The sequence below is a fragment of the Theropithecus gelada genome, chromosome 3 (assembly GCF_003255815.1).
Source record: "Theropithecus gelada isolate Dixy chromosome 3, Tgel_1.0, whole genome shotgun sequence".
Taxonomy (NCBI): Eukaryota; Metazoa; Chordata; class Mammalia; order Primates; family Cercopithecidae; genus Theropithecus; species Theropithecus gelada.
Window position 1 is genome coordinate 74,712,995 of NC_037670.1, and position 17,709 is coordinate 74,730,703.

General features: G+C 38.9%; 1 protein-coding gene across 5 annotated transcripts in view; it reads right to left on the bottom strand.

The window, feature by feature from the left end:
* Positions 1–490: 490 nt before the first annotated feature.
* Positions 491–17,709, bottom strand: part of STARD3NL (STARD3 N-terminal like) — a 52,703-nt gene continuing 35,484 nt past the window's right edge. For 3 of the 5 annotated variants that reach the window (XM_025380932.1, XM_025380933.1, XM_025380934.1), the window contains 7 exons: positions 16,665–16,742; positions 15,996–16,073; positions 14,051–14,104; positions 13,819–13,936; positions 11,452–11,547; positions 2,272–2,344; positions 491–1,244 (listed from right to left, as the gene is read on the bottom strand). In XM_025380932.1, the coding sequence (XP_025236717.1) occupies positions 2,289–2,344; positions 11,452–11,547; positions 13,819–13,936; positions 14,051–14,104; positions 15,996–16,073; positions 16,665–16,742 (480 nt within the window). In that variant the 3' untranslated portion in view covers positions 491–1,244; positions 2,272–2,288. The remainder of the gene's footprint in view (positions 1,245–2,271; positions 2,345–11,451; positions 11,548–13,818; positions 13,937–14,050; positions 14,105–15,995; positions 16,074–16,664; positions 16,743–17,709) is intronic. The other 2 variants (XM_025380935.1, XM_025380936.1) reach the window with 1 other exon arrangement.

The following is a 17,709-nucleotide window of genomic DNA, read 5'->3' on the forward strand; positions in this document are numbered from 1 at the left end:
AGGATTGGCAACATCCTACTGGTTCACTCAACATGTCTGGGTGAGAGCTCCTTCTCAGGTGAAGTGAACAACCTGATTGGCAGCTTAAGCATCATCTGTGGGGTTGGTGTATATGCAACTCCAATCCTGAAACAGGAGATTCTCACTCACATAACACCATTGAATTCTAAGGTTTTAGTCTCAAGGCCAGACATTGGAGATTTTCCTCACCCCTCCTCCACTATGAGACACTCATCCTGGTTAGACTCCGGCCTCCCAGCAAGCCTCCCTGTTGCACTTTTGAGATCTGATCCACTCTTAGAACAAGCACAGATAGAAGTGACTTGATATGCACAAAATGTCAGTTTCTACCCAAGCCAGCATCATCACCACTACAGGCAATTAGGTTTTTCTTGAATGACACAATGAATGATGAAAGAAAACTAACAGACATCCTGACTTCCCATGAATCATTAAGGGGAATATTCATGTTTGAAAAAATAGCGCACAGTATAATTTAGTTCATTTTAATTGAAATTGGCTGAACGCAAAGGAAACATGATATGAATGGTTTAAGTCATTTTGTGCATTCAAAATAAGAGTATTTAGAACATTTCAGAACAATCTCAGAGAAAAACATGATTTCATGATAAAAACAATACAAATGTCTGGTGACATTTTACATGTATTTGCAATCCCTCTTTCTTCCCCTTTTGCAGGTTCAACACTTCAGACCACATACATAATGCAAAACAAGAAAAAAGCTAGCCACATTGACACGTTGGATTTTATTACACTTTTTAAAACTGTACAAAGAGCACATGTGCATGAGTTAAAAAACACAAGGGAAATGTAGGGTGTTAAAAAAAAGAAATACAAAATAAATCTGAGACATGAAACAAAAAAATTCCATTCTATGAACTGAAATAAAAAGGTATCTTGCTTACTAAAAAAGTGTTATTTCAATATATTAAGTCTTTTGATTAGGAATACAGCACAAGACTTTCTTCACCTATTCGTTAACACATCAGACTCAGTCTCACTGAAGAGAGGATGAATCATGACATTACCTTACCGGCCACAGGCAGGTGACTAAATGTACATGGATATGGTACAATGTCTGTGAGGTATTACAATAAATAAATCTTTATTAGCTGTTCAATAAAGCCAGCAGTGGACGTCACCATTTCAACTTTACTGTCAACAGCGAGACTCGATTGCCGGCCTCTTTTTGCCTCGATGACTTTCTGTGAGGGTTTTTCACACTTAGAAAAAGAGAGAAGACAAAGTATTTGAGAAATAGCATTAAAACGCAAAATGCCATCGTCAGCTTACATGTACATAAAAGTCTGTGTGCTGAAGCGGGGCTGTGACAGACACACGAAGGACCATGGGTGTGGTCACACTAGAATTCATGTTAAAGTATTTCAGAAAAGGCTCAACTACCAGCATGCCCACCTTTTTGCTTCGTGTGTACATGACTGTGGTGGAGAGATGCAGCTGAGGTGTGCTGGGGGCTGAGGAGGCAGGCACAGGGGCTCCACGCGACACGACCTTGGCTGCCTCTCCCACCCAGTCACCCTCTGTCCCGGTTTCCCAATGACTCACAATCCGGGAGGTTTTTCCTTCTATTGTTAAACTGTCAGGCAGATTTGCTGCTACTACAATGTACTTCAATTGCCTTCTATTTATGAGGTTGAAATGATTTTATTTGATGACTTAAATTGGAGCCCATTAAGCATGACTGCTTTGGATGTACAGCAGCTTTCATCTCAGAGGCTCCAAAATCCTTGAGAAATATCCCAGTGAGGGGCTTCAGTGGAGGTGGTACCAGACAGTGTGGGCCTGAGCCCCAGCGCTGCCACGTCTAGCTGTGCAGCCTTGGATAAGTGACCCATTCTATGTCTCTGCTGCTTCAAATGCAAAATGGAGGTGATAACAGCACTCGCATCTCACAGGACTGCTGCCCTTCTAACACAGGTTCATACTTATCATTAAAACAATGACATGTGACTGGCATGTAGACATTCTGGCTAAGTAAACTAACATAAATTCATCAGTATTCTTTAGAAATTTAGAAATCTGAGGTATTTTTCAAACCGTACAAATGTACACCTATACAAAAAATGTTAAGACACTTGATATTAATAAAATGTGACTGATAAATTCATGCAAGTAAGCCAAATCTGGCTATACTTAAACTCTTATTCTTTGAATTCTACTTGGACTCTACTCAAAGGAAATCTCCATACTTAACTACTTTGTTGTTACGGTTTCATTTCAAACACTTACTTTAACAAAAGTAGTACTCATAGTTCTAAAAGTGGTTTCTCGCTGTCCTGTTTTTCTTCAGCTTCTTCAGATCCTACATGGCGGAGAAAGGGAAGAAGAAAAAGTATTTCATTCCATTATAGTAACAAACTATTTTAAATAAATATGTTTAAAATTATAACATATACACACAAAAACATTAAACATGTTTAATCCTCAAGAGATTTAGGTTAACTGCTATTTGAAAGTTTTAGTTTATTTCTTGTAAGATGAAAACTTTTAAACAATAATCTATCACTTACACTAATCTGTCAAAATGGATTTCACTTATGTACTAAGAACATTCATGCAGACCAATAATTATTATCAATCACTATTCTTCCTCCACCTCTTTGCTGATGAGCTTGTATATATTTTTTACATGCAAAAATGTTGAGCTTGGTACAAGTAATCGAATCTAAGTGTTTCTAACAACAGCTGTGGCAGATGAGTGAGACAGCAGTGAGAGAGCACTGTGGCAGTGACCACCGTCTGGACCTTCTAGATCAATGTCTCATAAGCTTCAGGATATTCCTAGATTTGACCTGGTCATTTCACTCTGGAATTCTTTCCTTAGGACAGACCTATCCCTGAGGAAATAATGCTTATTATTCATTATGCAGATTTTCTCTCTAAAAATTAGAAAAGAAACCTAAGTGTCTGATAATAGAAGAAAGGTTAATACCATAGTTCCATAAAATATCTTGCATCCACTTAAAATTATGGTTATATAGAATTTATAACATGAAAAATGCATATGCTATAAGGTAAAAGCAAATGTATAGCAAATAAAACTTTATATGCCATGAGATCACATCTGATAAAATTAAAAACCAAATATATGTGTGCAAATGAGAAAAAGTAGAAGAAAATAACCATGTAACTTTTATATATTTTTCTGGATATTTCAACATTTCTACAATAAACCTGAATTGTCTTTATTATTTTTAAATTATATTTTTAAAAAGCAGAATATGAATAATATAGGCAGCATGGGCACAATGATGTGAGATTAAACACACACACACACACACACACACACACACACACACACACACACCAAGAAGGAAACTAAACTGTCAACACTGATGTTACCAAATAGTTTGAAGGACACGTAATTTCTAATTTTTGTTCTTTCCACTTTTTTAAATGCATGACTTTCATACTCAGGGAAGGGGCATTTAAAAAAGGGGAGGGGGCCCTGAGAGAAGACCAAAGTAGTAGGTGAGAGATGCCACCAATTCACATGTAAAAGCCGCAGCCTCTCTCAACTGCACCCGAATCTTGTTAGACAACATACTTTATAAAGGACATTCTTTTTTCCTTAAAAGAATGTCTACCTGAATTATAGCCAATAACAAATTTGGTATAGGGAAAGAACGCCTGATAATCTAAAGAGAACATTTTAACCTCATAAATGTCACATGGTTAGGTTGAATTTGTAGTAAAATGAATAGGTAAAGACTTAAATGTTGAAGGCTTTACTTTCTAGCCTATTAACATGCTGTCCATCATAGAGACAAGAGGTGGTGAACTGCCTGTCCTCACTGTGGAAGGAGGCTGAGGAAGATGGTCACACCAGATCTTCCTGTTCCCAGGCTCACTTCAACCTGCGAGGCCAGCGGCACTGAAATCACAATGAGTTGCCATGTCTTGGAACTGTTTGGGAGTCCTAAATAAAGCTAAACCCTTAATTAAAACATAACAATATGTCTTCTTTACATATTTTTAAAGGGACTTCTGGCTATAGCCAAGTGAAGAAGTCAATAAATCCTCTCCCTGAAAAGCACCCCCAAAATGTGGCAAAATGGGCAAAACTAGCCATCTCACCACTGGAGAAATAACCAAAAGCATACAACAACTGGAGAAATGTTTACGTTTGAAACACTGCAGAATTCAGAGAATAGCAGTTGTGTCTTGCCTGGAGCTGCTCCTGTTCTTCTCCAACCTCCCAATACCCAGCTCAATGGCCATGGAGGTTCTGCCAGGGTGGGGCAGGCCATGGGGACTGGCAGCAAAGCTACTCAGTTGAAGGGAGATCACTTAATTTGGAGTGGGGAGCCATGCTCATGCCCAGTGACACTGACAATGAAGTGACAAATTCAGAGGCAAGTGAACAGAAAGGGCCAACTACTCTGGGAGCCTGAGTTGTGGTCACCACTGGGACAAGCATATGCCCAGCTGGGGTTGTCTCCATGCACAGAGGAGACCCAAGAGAGCCCAAGCCAGCCAATTAGCCTGAGCTCTAAGCATATGCAGACAGAGCAGGAAAGGACTTAGCAGAAAGTAAAAGCTGGAGAGGACTTGAAAATGGCCTGAACTCTGAAGGTGCTATCCAACCCATGTACATTTCTACCTGGCAGAGGATGGAAGCCTTAATCCAGGTGTTTCAGTGCAATCCTCTTTGTAATCACAAGCTAGGCTCTGCCTAATCAGTAAGCTCTAGACACGGGTAACTCCTAGTAAGCTAGGCTTAAAAATACAGGCAAGAATTAATTAATGGACAATAAAACAAGAAGTAGCCACAAATCCCAGGGTGTATAGATTTCACAGATTTAGCACAGACGATTTACTAAACAAATAAAGAGCAATAACAGTAACCTTTCAGGAAAAAAGTCAGAACCTAGAGTTAGTTACTTTATTTTCAGCAAAATACTTTTCATCAAAAAATACAAGATAGGCAAAGAATCAAGAAAGTGTGACCATTCCCAGGAAAAAATGACAGTCAAAACAAACTCTCTCTGAGTGAGAGAAAAAGACTGAAGAAAGGTTGAAGCGCTCAGAGACATCAAGCGTATCAATCAACCATGTAATGGGAATCCCAGAAGGAGGAAAAAGTCAGAAAAATGTTTGAAGAATTAATGGTTCAAATTTCTCAAACTGGCTGAGAAATATTAATCCACATATTTTATAAGGAGAATAAACACAGATTAGGATATATACAAAGAGATCCACATGCAGATACATCCATGTCAACCTGCTGAAAGCCAGGAAACGCATTCAAATGAAAACACAACATATCAAAATTCATGTGATGTCACTAAAGCAATTCCTGGAGGAAAATTTATGGCTTTAAATGGCTATATAAGAAAAGAAAAAAAAAAGTATCAAATCAATCATATAAGTATTCACCTTAAGAAAGCAGAATTAAAAAAATAAAAATTGGTTTGGCATAAAATCAGTTTATAGTAAACTGATTTTAGCAAATGTGTCAAATCAGTTCAATGGGGAAAGGCTGTCATTTCAAGAACTGGTGCTGTTCAACTGAATATCCAAAAGCAAGAGAATGATAATCCCTTACCTCCTCCATATTTAAAAATTAATTCAAATGTATTGTAATCTTAATTGAAAGATGTAAAACTATAAAACCTTTTAGAAGAAAATGTAGGAGAAAATTTTCATGTCATAGAGTTAAGGTAAAGAGTTTTTTAGATATGACCACAACAAATATATTATCCATAAGAGAACAAATTCATAAACTACACTTAATCGAAATTTAAAACTTGTGCTTCAAAAGACTCTGTGAAGCAATGAAAAGACAAACAATAGACTGGGAAAAAGATTTGCAAATCATATATGAAAGCACTTCTATCTAGAATGTATAAAAAATTCTTACAACTCAATAATAAAAAGACAACACAATTAAAGATATGGCAAAAGACATGAGATAGATTTTTCTCTAAATAAGACTTATGAATTACATATAACAGAAACATGAAAAATATCTCAGTATCACTACAGACATACAAATTAAAACCACAATGAGATACCATTTTAAACCTGCTAGCCTAGCTATAATGAAAAAGACCCAATACTAAGCATTGGTGAATATATGGAGAAACGGAAATGCATATACAGTAATCCCCCTTATCCCTGGATGCCGGAAACCGCAGACAGTACTGTATCCTATCAATATTATGTTTTTTCTTATACATACATAACTATGAAAAAGTTTACTGTATGACAAACGTGACAAAGTTCAGCATGTGATTTTTTTTTTCTTATTAAGGTGAGAACTGTCACTTTTTCACTTAAAGGAAGCACTTTATGGTTTCTCTTTGGCATATATGAATTGCCAGAAGTACTACTTTGCCATTGTTAAGTGAAATAAGGATTACTTGAACACAAGCACTGTGATACTGGGATGGTCGATCTGATAACCTGAATGGCTCCTAAGTGACTACCAGGAGGGCAGTGCACACAGTATGGATCTGGACAGAGGGATGATTCACATTCCAGGCAGGACGAAGCAGGAGAGTGTGGGATTTCATCATGCTACTCAGAACGGCACACAATTAAAAACTCACGGACTGTTTATTTCTGGAATTTTCCATTTAATATTTTCAGACCTCAGTTGACCTCAGGTAAGTGAAACTGTGGATAAGAAGGGACTACTGTACATTGTTGGAGGGAATGTAAAATAAAACAGCCAAGATCAAGAACAGTTTCACAATTTTAAAAAAAGTTAAACTTGCCATACGACACAGCAAATCTTCTCTTAGAAATCTGTTCAAGAATAATAAAAACAAACATCCACACAGAGGCATGTATGTGAATGTTCATAGCTGCATTACTTATGATAACCAAAAGATGGAAACAATCTAAATGTCCATCAACTTGTGGATATAGACAAAATGTTGTATATCCATAAAATGGAATAATATATCCAGCCATAAAAAGGAGCAAAACACTGATATATGCTACAACATGGTTGGTCCTCAAGCCTTATGCTAAGCAAAAGAGGCTGGATGCAAAAAACCATGTATCATATCACTACATTTACATTAAATGCCCAGGAAAGGTAAATTTGTCAAGATACAAAGAAGATGAGTGGTTACTTAGGATCAGAGGTAGAAGTGGGGATTAACTGCAAATAAGTATGGAAGAAGTTTTTCAAGTGATGAAACCTTTCCAAAACTACATTGTAATACTGGTTAAAAATTTATAACTTTACTAAAAATCATGCAATTATACATTTACAATGGATGAATTTTATTATATGCAAATTACACCTCAATCAAGCTTTTTAAAAAAGTGAATAGTATTCAGTATCCCTGGTAATCATTTTTCAGTAATTTTCAAAATTTTAATTAAAAGGTGGAAAAAACTGTTTCAAATCTATTCACTACACATAGGGTGATCATAGAAATCATCATCTAAACAAGAACACTGCTGAGAGATACAGGGCTTCTAATAATAACTACATGCGGCAACCAGAAGAAGGCAGGGTTGCTGCAGGCAAACCAGGATGCAAGGCTACTCTGGGGAGGTGGCAACTTAGAATTGTAATGAATGCCTTATCTAGACTTGCACAGGACAGGCTATATGATGCAATTGAGCAATTCCTCATTTTAAGTTAGTCTTTCCATGGTCTAGGAGGTGAAGAATTACCCTTTCTTCAGCTTCACAACTGGTTCATTTAAGCTCTCTGACCACACATAATTTCAACCCAGTCATCTGATAGAGGATCATGCTTCCTCGGTCTTTCCACTTAATACACAGGGATGCAGGATGTGGTTTGATCAATAAGCAAGCCTGCAAACAAACTATTTTTATATCCTTTACAAGTGTATCTAATAAACTGTGACACTAAAATTCAGGCTGTTCCTTCACAAGGAAAACTGCTAACATTTTTGTTTATGGTGCCTCCTATTTCTTTCCCTTTTCTTTTCATCCCTTTCTTCAACAGTTATAAGTCTAATATAAGCCAGGTACTGTATTAGGTGGTGGAGAAAAAAAAAAGACAACAAAAGGCACGTCAGGCCTTTTTCGGACGCCCTCATGTGTACCAGGGAAGTCAGCACTGTAGTAGCAGGGCAACAGCAGCTTAGAACATCAGCTACTGAAAGGCTTGAATTTTTAGCTGTTGGCATAATGGAAAAGCTTTGCTCTAGAGTAGTCTTTTTTTTTCTAGGCATATTAATTCCAGCAAGAGTTTTCATTTTTAATTCTTTCCTAAATTGAACATTCAGACAATGCAAATATAATAAGGTAGTCCACTCTGACCCCTCCTTCTCTGCCCATTAGTAACCTGTCTTTTGTCAAACAAAGCAGCTACACAGTGGAACGCCAAGAAAATATTTTGTTCTTGTTTACCTTCCTAACTCAAGGAAAGGGTAATGCTCCAGGATACCACTAGGTGGTGGTAAATGATAAAGGTGAAGTGTGGATGGATCCCAGAACTAGAAAGCTTGATGAGGCTTGCTTGAGGTGGTGTTCCTCATGTCACTACTGTTCTATGTTCTGAACTCTAGTTAAGAAAATACATTAGTACTTGGAACCTGTATTAGTCTTAGAAAAAGAAGTAGAGATGCATGAACTCTAATATGAATTTCCTTTTCTCACAGAGTAAAGTCCTATGACACAAAACTTCTCAATGAAATAATCCTTATGAGGTAATAAAGAATTTAATACTTAATTCTAGTTTTTACTGTTATAGAAACAGATTTTCTACTAATCCATATCTGTGTCTCATCTGGCTCCATGTTTCTGTGTGGTACGCTGCGTTCAGATCCAACACCAATAGTCCGGAATCTCAAGTTACTTGGAGTTCCTCCAGCACACTGATATTTCACACTGCTGCACCTTCAATCAGTCACGGCTCTTTCTGTCTGGAATCCGTTTTATCACTCTGTGTGTGTGTGTGTGTGTGTATGTGTGTGTGTGTGAGAGAGAGAGAAAATATTAACTAGGCCTAATGTAGGGGATAAAATGATGTAGTCCCTAAATTGAGTTTACAACCCAGCAGTAGAAACAGACCAGGTCAGTGCTGAAGGCAGTGCAGACAACACAGGATGACACGGCTGTGGAAGAGGTTCCAAAGAACATGCCGAGGATGTTCTAAGACTGCTGGGAGAGATGGGAAGGGTAGGCATGGCTGGGAAGAACCTGAGAACATGTGAGCAGACACTAAGACTGCAGAGGAGATCATGTTCAGAATGGAAACAGCAAGGTGGACAATGGCTGGAGGGCTCTGGAGCACAGCATTTTCACAAGAGCTATGAACAGCACACGAGAAGGCAGTCGCAAGGTGAGAAACTAGACAACTGGTGACAGTGCCCCCAGGGGCACTTCCAGCCAGGCTAAGATCTACTGATTTCTTGATCCTTTATGCTACTGAAGGGCTTTTGAGCAGAGGACTGGCATGACCAAGTCTATATTTTCATAAACACCAAGAGGCTAATATACTCTAGCAGTTATAAGCATGAACTCTAGGACTAGACCCCAGATTAAATCCCAGCTATACCACTTATTATTAGTGTGATGTTGAGCAAATTGCTTCAATTCTCTGTGCCTCATTTGCTCATCTCTACATTAGGGATAATATGAGTTTTACATCACAGAGTGGAGCCACTTAGCAAACATCTAATATGCCAGGCATTAAAAATATGAAAATAGGTTAGACACAATCTTACAAGAGAACAGTGGTAAGACACAGAGTTGTAAAAATGAATGTAATAGATTAGACAGTATGGTTTGTGATCTGTATCTCAGAAGATAAGCAGACAAGGGAGGAATAAATGAGTGAATATTAATAAAGCTTAGAACAGCACCTGACAACTTAAAAAAGTGTTAGCAGTTTTAAAAATAGTGTTCACCAAAGAAAAATATATTTAACATAAAATTTACCACTTTAACCATTTTTAAGCGTGCTGTCCAGTGCATTAAGTTCATCTACGCTGTTGTGCAGCCATCACCAACATCCACTTTCAGAATGGCAATCCCATTCTGAGAATTTGACTTCTCTAGGTATCTCATCTAGTGAAATCATATGACAGCCCTTTTGTGTCTGGCTTATTTTACTTAGCATAGTGTGTTCACAGTCCATACATGTTATAGCATGTGTCAGAATTCTATTCTTTTTTTTTTTTTTCTTTTTTAGTAGAGACAAGGTCTCACTATGTTGCCCAGGTTGGTCTTGAGCTCCTGGGCTCAAGCAATCCTCCTACCTCGGTCTCCCAAAGTGCTGGGATTATAGGCATGAGCCACTGTGCCCAACTTTCCATTACTTTTTAATGCAGAATAATATTCCATTGGACATACATACATGTTGTTTATCCATTCATCTGCTGACAGCTGTCTGAGTTGTTTCCACCATTTAGCTACTGTGAATAACGCTGCTATGAGCATGGGTATACACATATCTGCTGTAGTCTCTGCTTTCATTTCCTTTGGGTACATACCCAGGGGTAGAACTGTTGAATCATATGGTAACTCTATGTTTAATCTTTTACGGAAACACCATACTGTTTTCTACTGGGGCTATATCATTTTACATTCTCACCCATAATGCACAAGGGGTCCAATTTCTCCATATCCTCACGAATATTTATTTTCTGCCTTTTTGTTTGGTTTTGCTTTCTGTAATAGTCATCCTAATGTGTATGAAACGGCATCTTGTTGTGGTTCCGATTTGCATTTTCCTAATGATTAGTGATGTTAAGCATCTTTTATGTGCTTATTGGCCATTTGTGTATCTTCTTTGGAGAAATGTCTATCAAAACCTTTGCATATTTTTTTAATCAGGTTGTTTATTTTTGTTGTTGAGTGTAATTACTATTTTTAACAGAGCACTCTGGTTGCTGGTTAGCGAAAGACAAAACCAGAGGCAGGGAGACAAAGGCTGTTGCAGAAACTGCAGAAAGTAATGCTGAAATGAGGCTGGAGCTGATAAGAAGTGGCAGGATTTGAACGAGAAAATGGAGGTAGAAATGAGGGAGAGAGAATGGAAACAGTTTTGTGAATGATGAGAGGTGAGCCATAAGAACAGGGTGGAGCCAACAGTGAGGCTCTGGTGTTTGATCTGGGCAACTGGGTGGACAGTGCTGCCATTCTCAGACATGGGAGTCCAAGAGGGAGGTTGGTTTGGTGATGAACTGGAATAATGAAAGCCCTGAGACCCTTCCCCTTGTCTGTGTGTCTTCTAAGATACATATCACAGACCACGATGTCTAATCACTCCTCCATGACATTTATTTTTACAACTCTGTGTCTTACCACTGGTCTCATGTGAGACTGTGTCTCACCTATTTTCATATCCCTAATGCCTGGCATGTTAAATGTTAGCTAAGTATATTGAGAAATAGAGGGGGTAGGGAGAGGGAGGAAGAGCAGAGCTTTTGAATGAGAGAAACAAGCACAAATAATAATGAAGTTTTTTACCTGCTTCAGATTCAGGAGGGGAATAAAACTGACCATCAGAAAGACCACCAGGTATAAGTGCTGCCCTCTCTGAAGCATCCTGAACTATCAGGAGTCCTGGAAGAGAAGAAATTCAGATGTTGGGAATGAGGTCACCTTTCTGGTAGCTTTTTGGCAAGATTAAGTAAAATAAAATGGTATTATTATTACAATGAAATACCTTTAGAAAAAGAGGTACTTTAAAAATTTTTCAACCAAACAATAAGTTTCATTAACAAACGACAAACAATACTGTAAGGACAGATAACTAAGCAGTTTAAATAAGTGCCTCATGGGGCTGAGCATGGTGCCTCACACCTGTCATTACAGCATTCTGGGAGGCCAAGAATGGAGGATCGCTTGAGCCCAGGAGTTTGAGACCAGCCTGGGCAACACAGCAAGACCCTGTCTCTACAAAACATTTAAAAATTAGCCGAGTGTGGTAGCGCATGCCTGTAGTCCCAGCTACTGGGGAGGCTGAGGTGGGAGGGTTGCTTGAGCCCAGTAAGTTGAGGCTGCAGTGAGCCATGATTGTGCCACTGCACTTCACAAAGTGAGACCCTGTCTCAGAATAAATAACTGAGTATTTACATCTTTCCCTTGTGAATACCTGCCTTCCTACAAAAAAAGCACAATTTCAAAACCAAAACGCAAAGTAAAATAAAAAAGACAGTCAGCTCCTACAAATGGTCTGCTGGCTATGTCTCGTTAGATAGATGCCAGATGTAAAGTGCAATACAGGGATGGCCTTTTATAAATATATAAAGAACAATTAAGATGACAAATGAGGAAATATTTATGCAACAAGAAGGTTTCAAAAGAAAAAAGATGTCTTAAAAAAACAAAGAAAAGGTAAGAAAGCAGGACGTGGACAGCTGAGGAACACTAACACATGCAAGGCCATCAACACTTAAGTTCTTTTGACTGAAAGCTGAGTTAACCTTAGGATAGAGTAGGAGGAAGCACCAGGCCAAACAGTAGATGCCAGGTATGTGTGTCATACATGCTACTGACAATGAAAATAAGTGCTATTTTAAAAATTTTCATTAATTGTGTGTTCTGCTTTATTAGCCACTTTGAATGTGGTTTAATCCCATAACCATTCAAGCCTCAGTCATAGTTATAGTTGACAGGTTTTCAATAAAGTTCAGTTTCGTATTTATATACAATTAAAAAAGACTTTAATTAGCTTTACTCATAACCTCTCCACAATACACTTTCACAAAGGAATAGAGGGCACAGGATAGAAGGTACACCTCAGTCTGATTAATGGGTTTTAAAAATCTACTCTTGAATTGTAATTCTTTTCTTACATATTTCTTCTACGTAAATGAGATTTTCCAAAGTAAAATCACTTGCAAGATTATTTTGCATCCTGCTGCTTTTTGAAGTTATAATCATGCTTACCTTTCTATAAGAAACTTTTTTTTCCTATGAGGCAAGGCAAATTGAGCCAGATGACTGGCAGAGGCGTAAAAACAGCATGTCTTGAAACTGCATGGGTGTCTGGAACGAGCTTTGATTGTTTCATCCTTAAGATGGGTGGGTGGGGCAGGTGGGCTTCCATTAAGGACATTACGTTGGGGAAGAATTCCAGCTTGGTAATTGACCATAAAGCTTAACAATCATTTGGCCTTCCTAGTGAATATTCTGGGATACTCAAAGCCATGATGAGATTATAGCAGCTTTGGCAGGACTCATGAGTACACCCTGTTAGCTATGACTCAGCTACTCAGAGGACGTTGAAAGGCTGAGCTTCATTCTGGATTGCTGTCACCCTCCTGTGAATAATCTTCATCCTAAACCCACCAATGGTCCTCAGCCCTAGGCATTTAACTGTTCTAACTGTGGCCCATCTGAAGCCACCAACTGCTGTATGGATCACAATGGGAGACTTTGGAGAATCACTGGCTTGTATTTAGAACAGTTGCTTCTACTCACTTAAAATTGGTTTTATTTTCTCTGCCCCTAAACAGCACAGTTCTGTTCATATGCAAAAAAATGCTTTGTGTCCTGCCTATTGCTAATAGGGAGAAAAGAACAAGCTGTCTGGGGAGAAAAACGTGCAGGCTATTTTTTGTTATTGCTTGAATGCTCTTTACACCAATGTTCACATTTTCTTCCAGGGGAAGCCTGGCTCAATAGCTGGAGAGAGGAGCTGCTTTCTATTATTTACCCTTTCATCCACCCAACCCTTCTCTCCATTTCTGCTGTAGCACTAAAGAATGGAGACCCCACCATTTCCTAACTCTACCCATTTGCAGCCTGATTCACACCAAGACAGCATATCTCCTCCTCCCAGCTTGGTACCCAGTCCGTCTCAGGAGGCTGACTCTGAGAGGAACTTACTGTTTTCTTCTTCTGCTTCTTGAGGTAACACTTTGAAATCCAGGAACCATGTCTCAATCCAGGCAAGGATGAATGAAATGATGGGCAGCACATAGCCAAAAGCCCCTTGAGAGAAAAGCTGGAAGAAAAGATATGACCAGGAAAGGGAAATGCAGTTACCACAAACTCACACTGGACAACGAGGCTTCATCACTGAAGATGGTAACTGTACAGAAACAGTGGTAGGCCATACCTTTGAAAGGATCACTTTTGCTAGTAAAAAGGCACTGGTCACTGCCGTTGTCAACTGCAAGACACATAATCCAGCACTGTTCACATTAGGCATCTCACACTGTGAAGGTACCTCCCTCTTCACAAGACACCCATCTGAGCTAGGAGCAGGCAATGCCTGAAAAACCTGTGCCTAGCCTGGCTCCTTCCCATATCACTCAGTCTCTATCACCTAGACCCACACTGCAGCAAAACGGGCTTCTATATGTGACACGATCCCTAAATGACTGCATGTGGTTTCTCCTCCCACATGTCAGCAAGCTGGTGTGCTAGGTAACTAAGATTTATCTACCAGAAGGTACAATTTCAAAGCCTCTACAAGCACATGAACAGACCGGTAAAGTGCATAGGTAGGGCTCTCGTCAGGGGTTGTGAAGTCCAGAGATACCGTAATACCTGAGCCTTGTCACTGTCTCCGTCAACTAATATTTTTAGCATGGTGAAACCTGACCAAAATGAATACCAATAATAGCTTGATCGACAGAAGGGAGGACAGGGAACACCAAGTATCTTGTTCAATAAGTATTATCAAAGTTGCAGACACACACACACACCCCACACACACACATACACACACACACAAACAGAGTAAGCTGCTTGGGAGAGGAGGCGGTTTAACATTTCATATTATGACACTAATTAACTTTACAGGCTCACACTAAGTGCTCTTTAGATACCAGCTGACTTCTCCTCCTTCCAGCTTCTGGACTCTTCTCTGCAAATGTTTTTTAAAGCAAGAATCAGAAGCAATAAAATGATTTGCTAAATTAGACTTATTCTTCAGATAATCTGAAAGCAGATATTGAAGATACTGTCTTACAGCTCTCACTGAATATACATGTCAAACACTTTTCTAAAACAAACATTGAGAGGGATGGTCTGACAAATACTAGCATACATATGGGGACTTAGGAATATAACATCCCAAAGGGATCTGTTGTAGAAAATGCAGAAAAATGGGAGGGTACAATCATCAAAAGCTATGACGATATCAGCAAAAGAGTATTCAGGAAAGGGAGTCAAGTCTGGCCAAGACTGCCAGCCTATATCCATGAAATGAGAGCTTCTGGATTAACAGATGGTCTGACCACTGCCCCGTGATTCTGAGAATGCTCAGAACAGATGGCCCAGACAGATATCGCCCCCTAGTGGACTCAGGAGGGCAGCCTGGGCCACCCAGACCTGAGGTCTCGACTTCTAATAGCAGAACTGCAGGTATTTCTGAGCAGTTCTCTCTAGTCTGAGGAGCTCCACATTTTCTTCCCACAGAATTGACTTACTAAAGCTGTACAAAAGGCAAATATTCAGACAACTGTCAGGCAGAATTGCTAGCAATTCTATCAATCTCTAAATATTTATTAAGAATACCAAAGCTCTCTGTGCTAGATGCAAGGAAACAGAGGAGTAAAAAAGTCCTTGTCCTTGAGAAGCCCAAGGCAACAACAGAAAGATTGAGAGCTTTTCCCTCCAAGATGGGGGGTTGTGGGGAAGAAAGAAGGGGCTAAGGCAATTATCTAAATAAGTACGGACCATATCATGAAAAACAATCACTAAGCAGTTTCAACCAAGTAAGACATTTTCCAAATATCTCTGTGACAGATGTATTACTCCCATCTCTTATTTGCAAAATAAAGTAGAGGGTGGCTTGGTGCTTGGCCAATAATCACTGTTGGGCTTCTAGATTCCTCATTTGGCTCAACACCAAGAGACAAATCTAGTTACTCATTAACACTGGAAAGAAGCCCTGGAGTATTAAACCTACTTAAGTATGGAGGAAACGGGACTCAGGAAAACTAGTGGGATTCCACCTGCATTAGAACTGTATCTTCTCCAGCCCAGGCCTATAGAGAACAGCACCTGGCCACCAGCACTGGAGGCGATGACCCACTCAAGCAGGGCATACTCACCGCTATTGCCCACCAGTGGCGCAATCTGCACACAGCATATGCAAGTATTAACACTTTAAATCGAAAAACTGCCAAAAGCTGAAAGCAAGAAAAGAAAGAGATGTTTTTAAAAAATATACACAAAAATGACATAGCTTTATGAAGAACTTACCAGACTGTCTTCATTATTGTGATTTAGCTGGAGACTACCAGGGACTGGCACTGGTCTGTAGACCAGCATTTGGGAATCCCTGCTCTAGAACTTAATGTAATAGCAAATTAGGTCTCACATTAATCTCCCTTTATGAAAGAAAGAACAAGGCAAGAAAAAAAAAAGATGGCATTTTTATCATCCTATTATATAAATAGGTGAATTTTCCTTTCAGTGACTAGATATGTCAATAGGTTCTATTTCAGTCATTTGAAAGAATAAAGGCTCTCCAACAAGAAAATAGGAACGGCTCCTTATGCTGCCCTCCCTTATCTGTCATTAATCTTTTATTTCCTTGAGATGGTCAGACAATTCCTTATTTAGAGAGAGAGAGCATTGAATGGTGGGGAATTAAAAGAAAAGGAAAATATGGTCAGTGTTCAAAAGAGGAAAAAAGGGCATGGAATTTGAAGTCTATTTAGAGGAAATCTGCCTTTTGGGTCAGTTTTACCACATCAGAAATGAAACATAATACTTACAAATATATCAAAATACGAAGAATAGTAGTCATACTGCATCACCTCCTTCTCTAATGTGTTCTCAATGCCTCCATTCACCTAGCAAGGAGAGTAAGAAGCAAAAACAAGGAGAGGTTTATGTGTGGAATTAAAACACAAGGGTAAGATTTCCTATCCAACTTTCCTGCCTATCTTCTTAGAACCCAGAAATGTTAAAGTATGGAAGAAAAGAACTCTCATTTTAATAGAAAAGGGCTGGATAGCACTTTCTGATTCCTCAATTCTGAATTCATTCATTCAACAGATATAACTGTAGAGAGAAAAATAACAGCTTCTGTAGTTCAGAATTTGGGAAAATTAAAATGTTAAGAAAATTATTTTTTCCCTTCTAAGATAAAGTCTTCAATCATACAAAAGTATACTTTTAAAGGCAATTCACCTTTATCCAGGACTCCCTCACTTTCTGATCACTCTCCACAGTCTTAGGTCTTGGAAGGCCATGGCTCCCCTGACCTCCTGGCAAACGTCAATGATGGCCATTAGCATGACACAGGATAGAAGTGTAAACATTCTCTGTGGTGGTTTCTCATTTTTATTTCTCCTGGCATTTAAACATTCTGCACTTTTATCAATTTAAATATATTTTTAACATGGATAACAAAATAAGGACAGTACTAGACTCAAACCTGATACAACTTTCTGTCCTCTCCCAATTCTACTGTCAAAATAAATCTTATATCATCGAGTTCAAAATTTGACAAATTAAACTATGGAGCTTAATACTTTTAAAAAAATCAAGTAAGGGGACATGTGTCGGCAGCTAATGCAGCACCCAAGCAGGGTAACTGTCAGAGTCTCTGGATTAGCCTGATCAGAGGGAGCAGGACATGCAAAAGTAAATTCAAATTTCCAATGCAGAGCATGGGCCTGGCAAACAAATGCAGAGAGCCTGAAAAAGGACCAAAGGAAGGACAGTTAACCAGAGACCTGGATAAGAGGGAAAACAATAAGGAACACCTTTGCCAGGTTCAAATTCGAATGAAAGTTGCCATAGGGAAGGGTATTC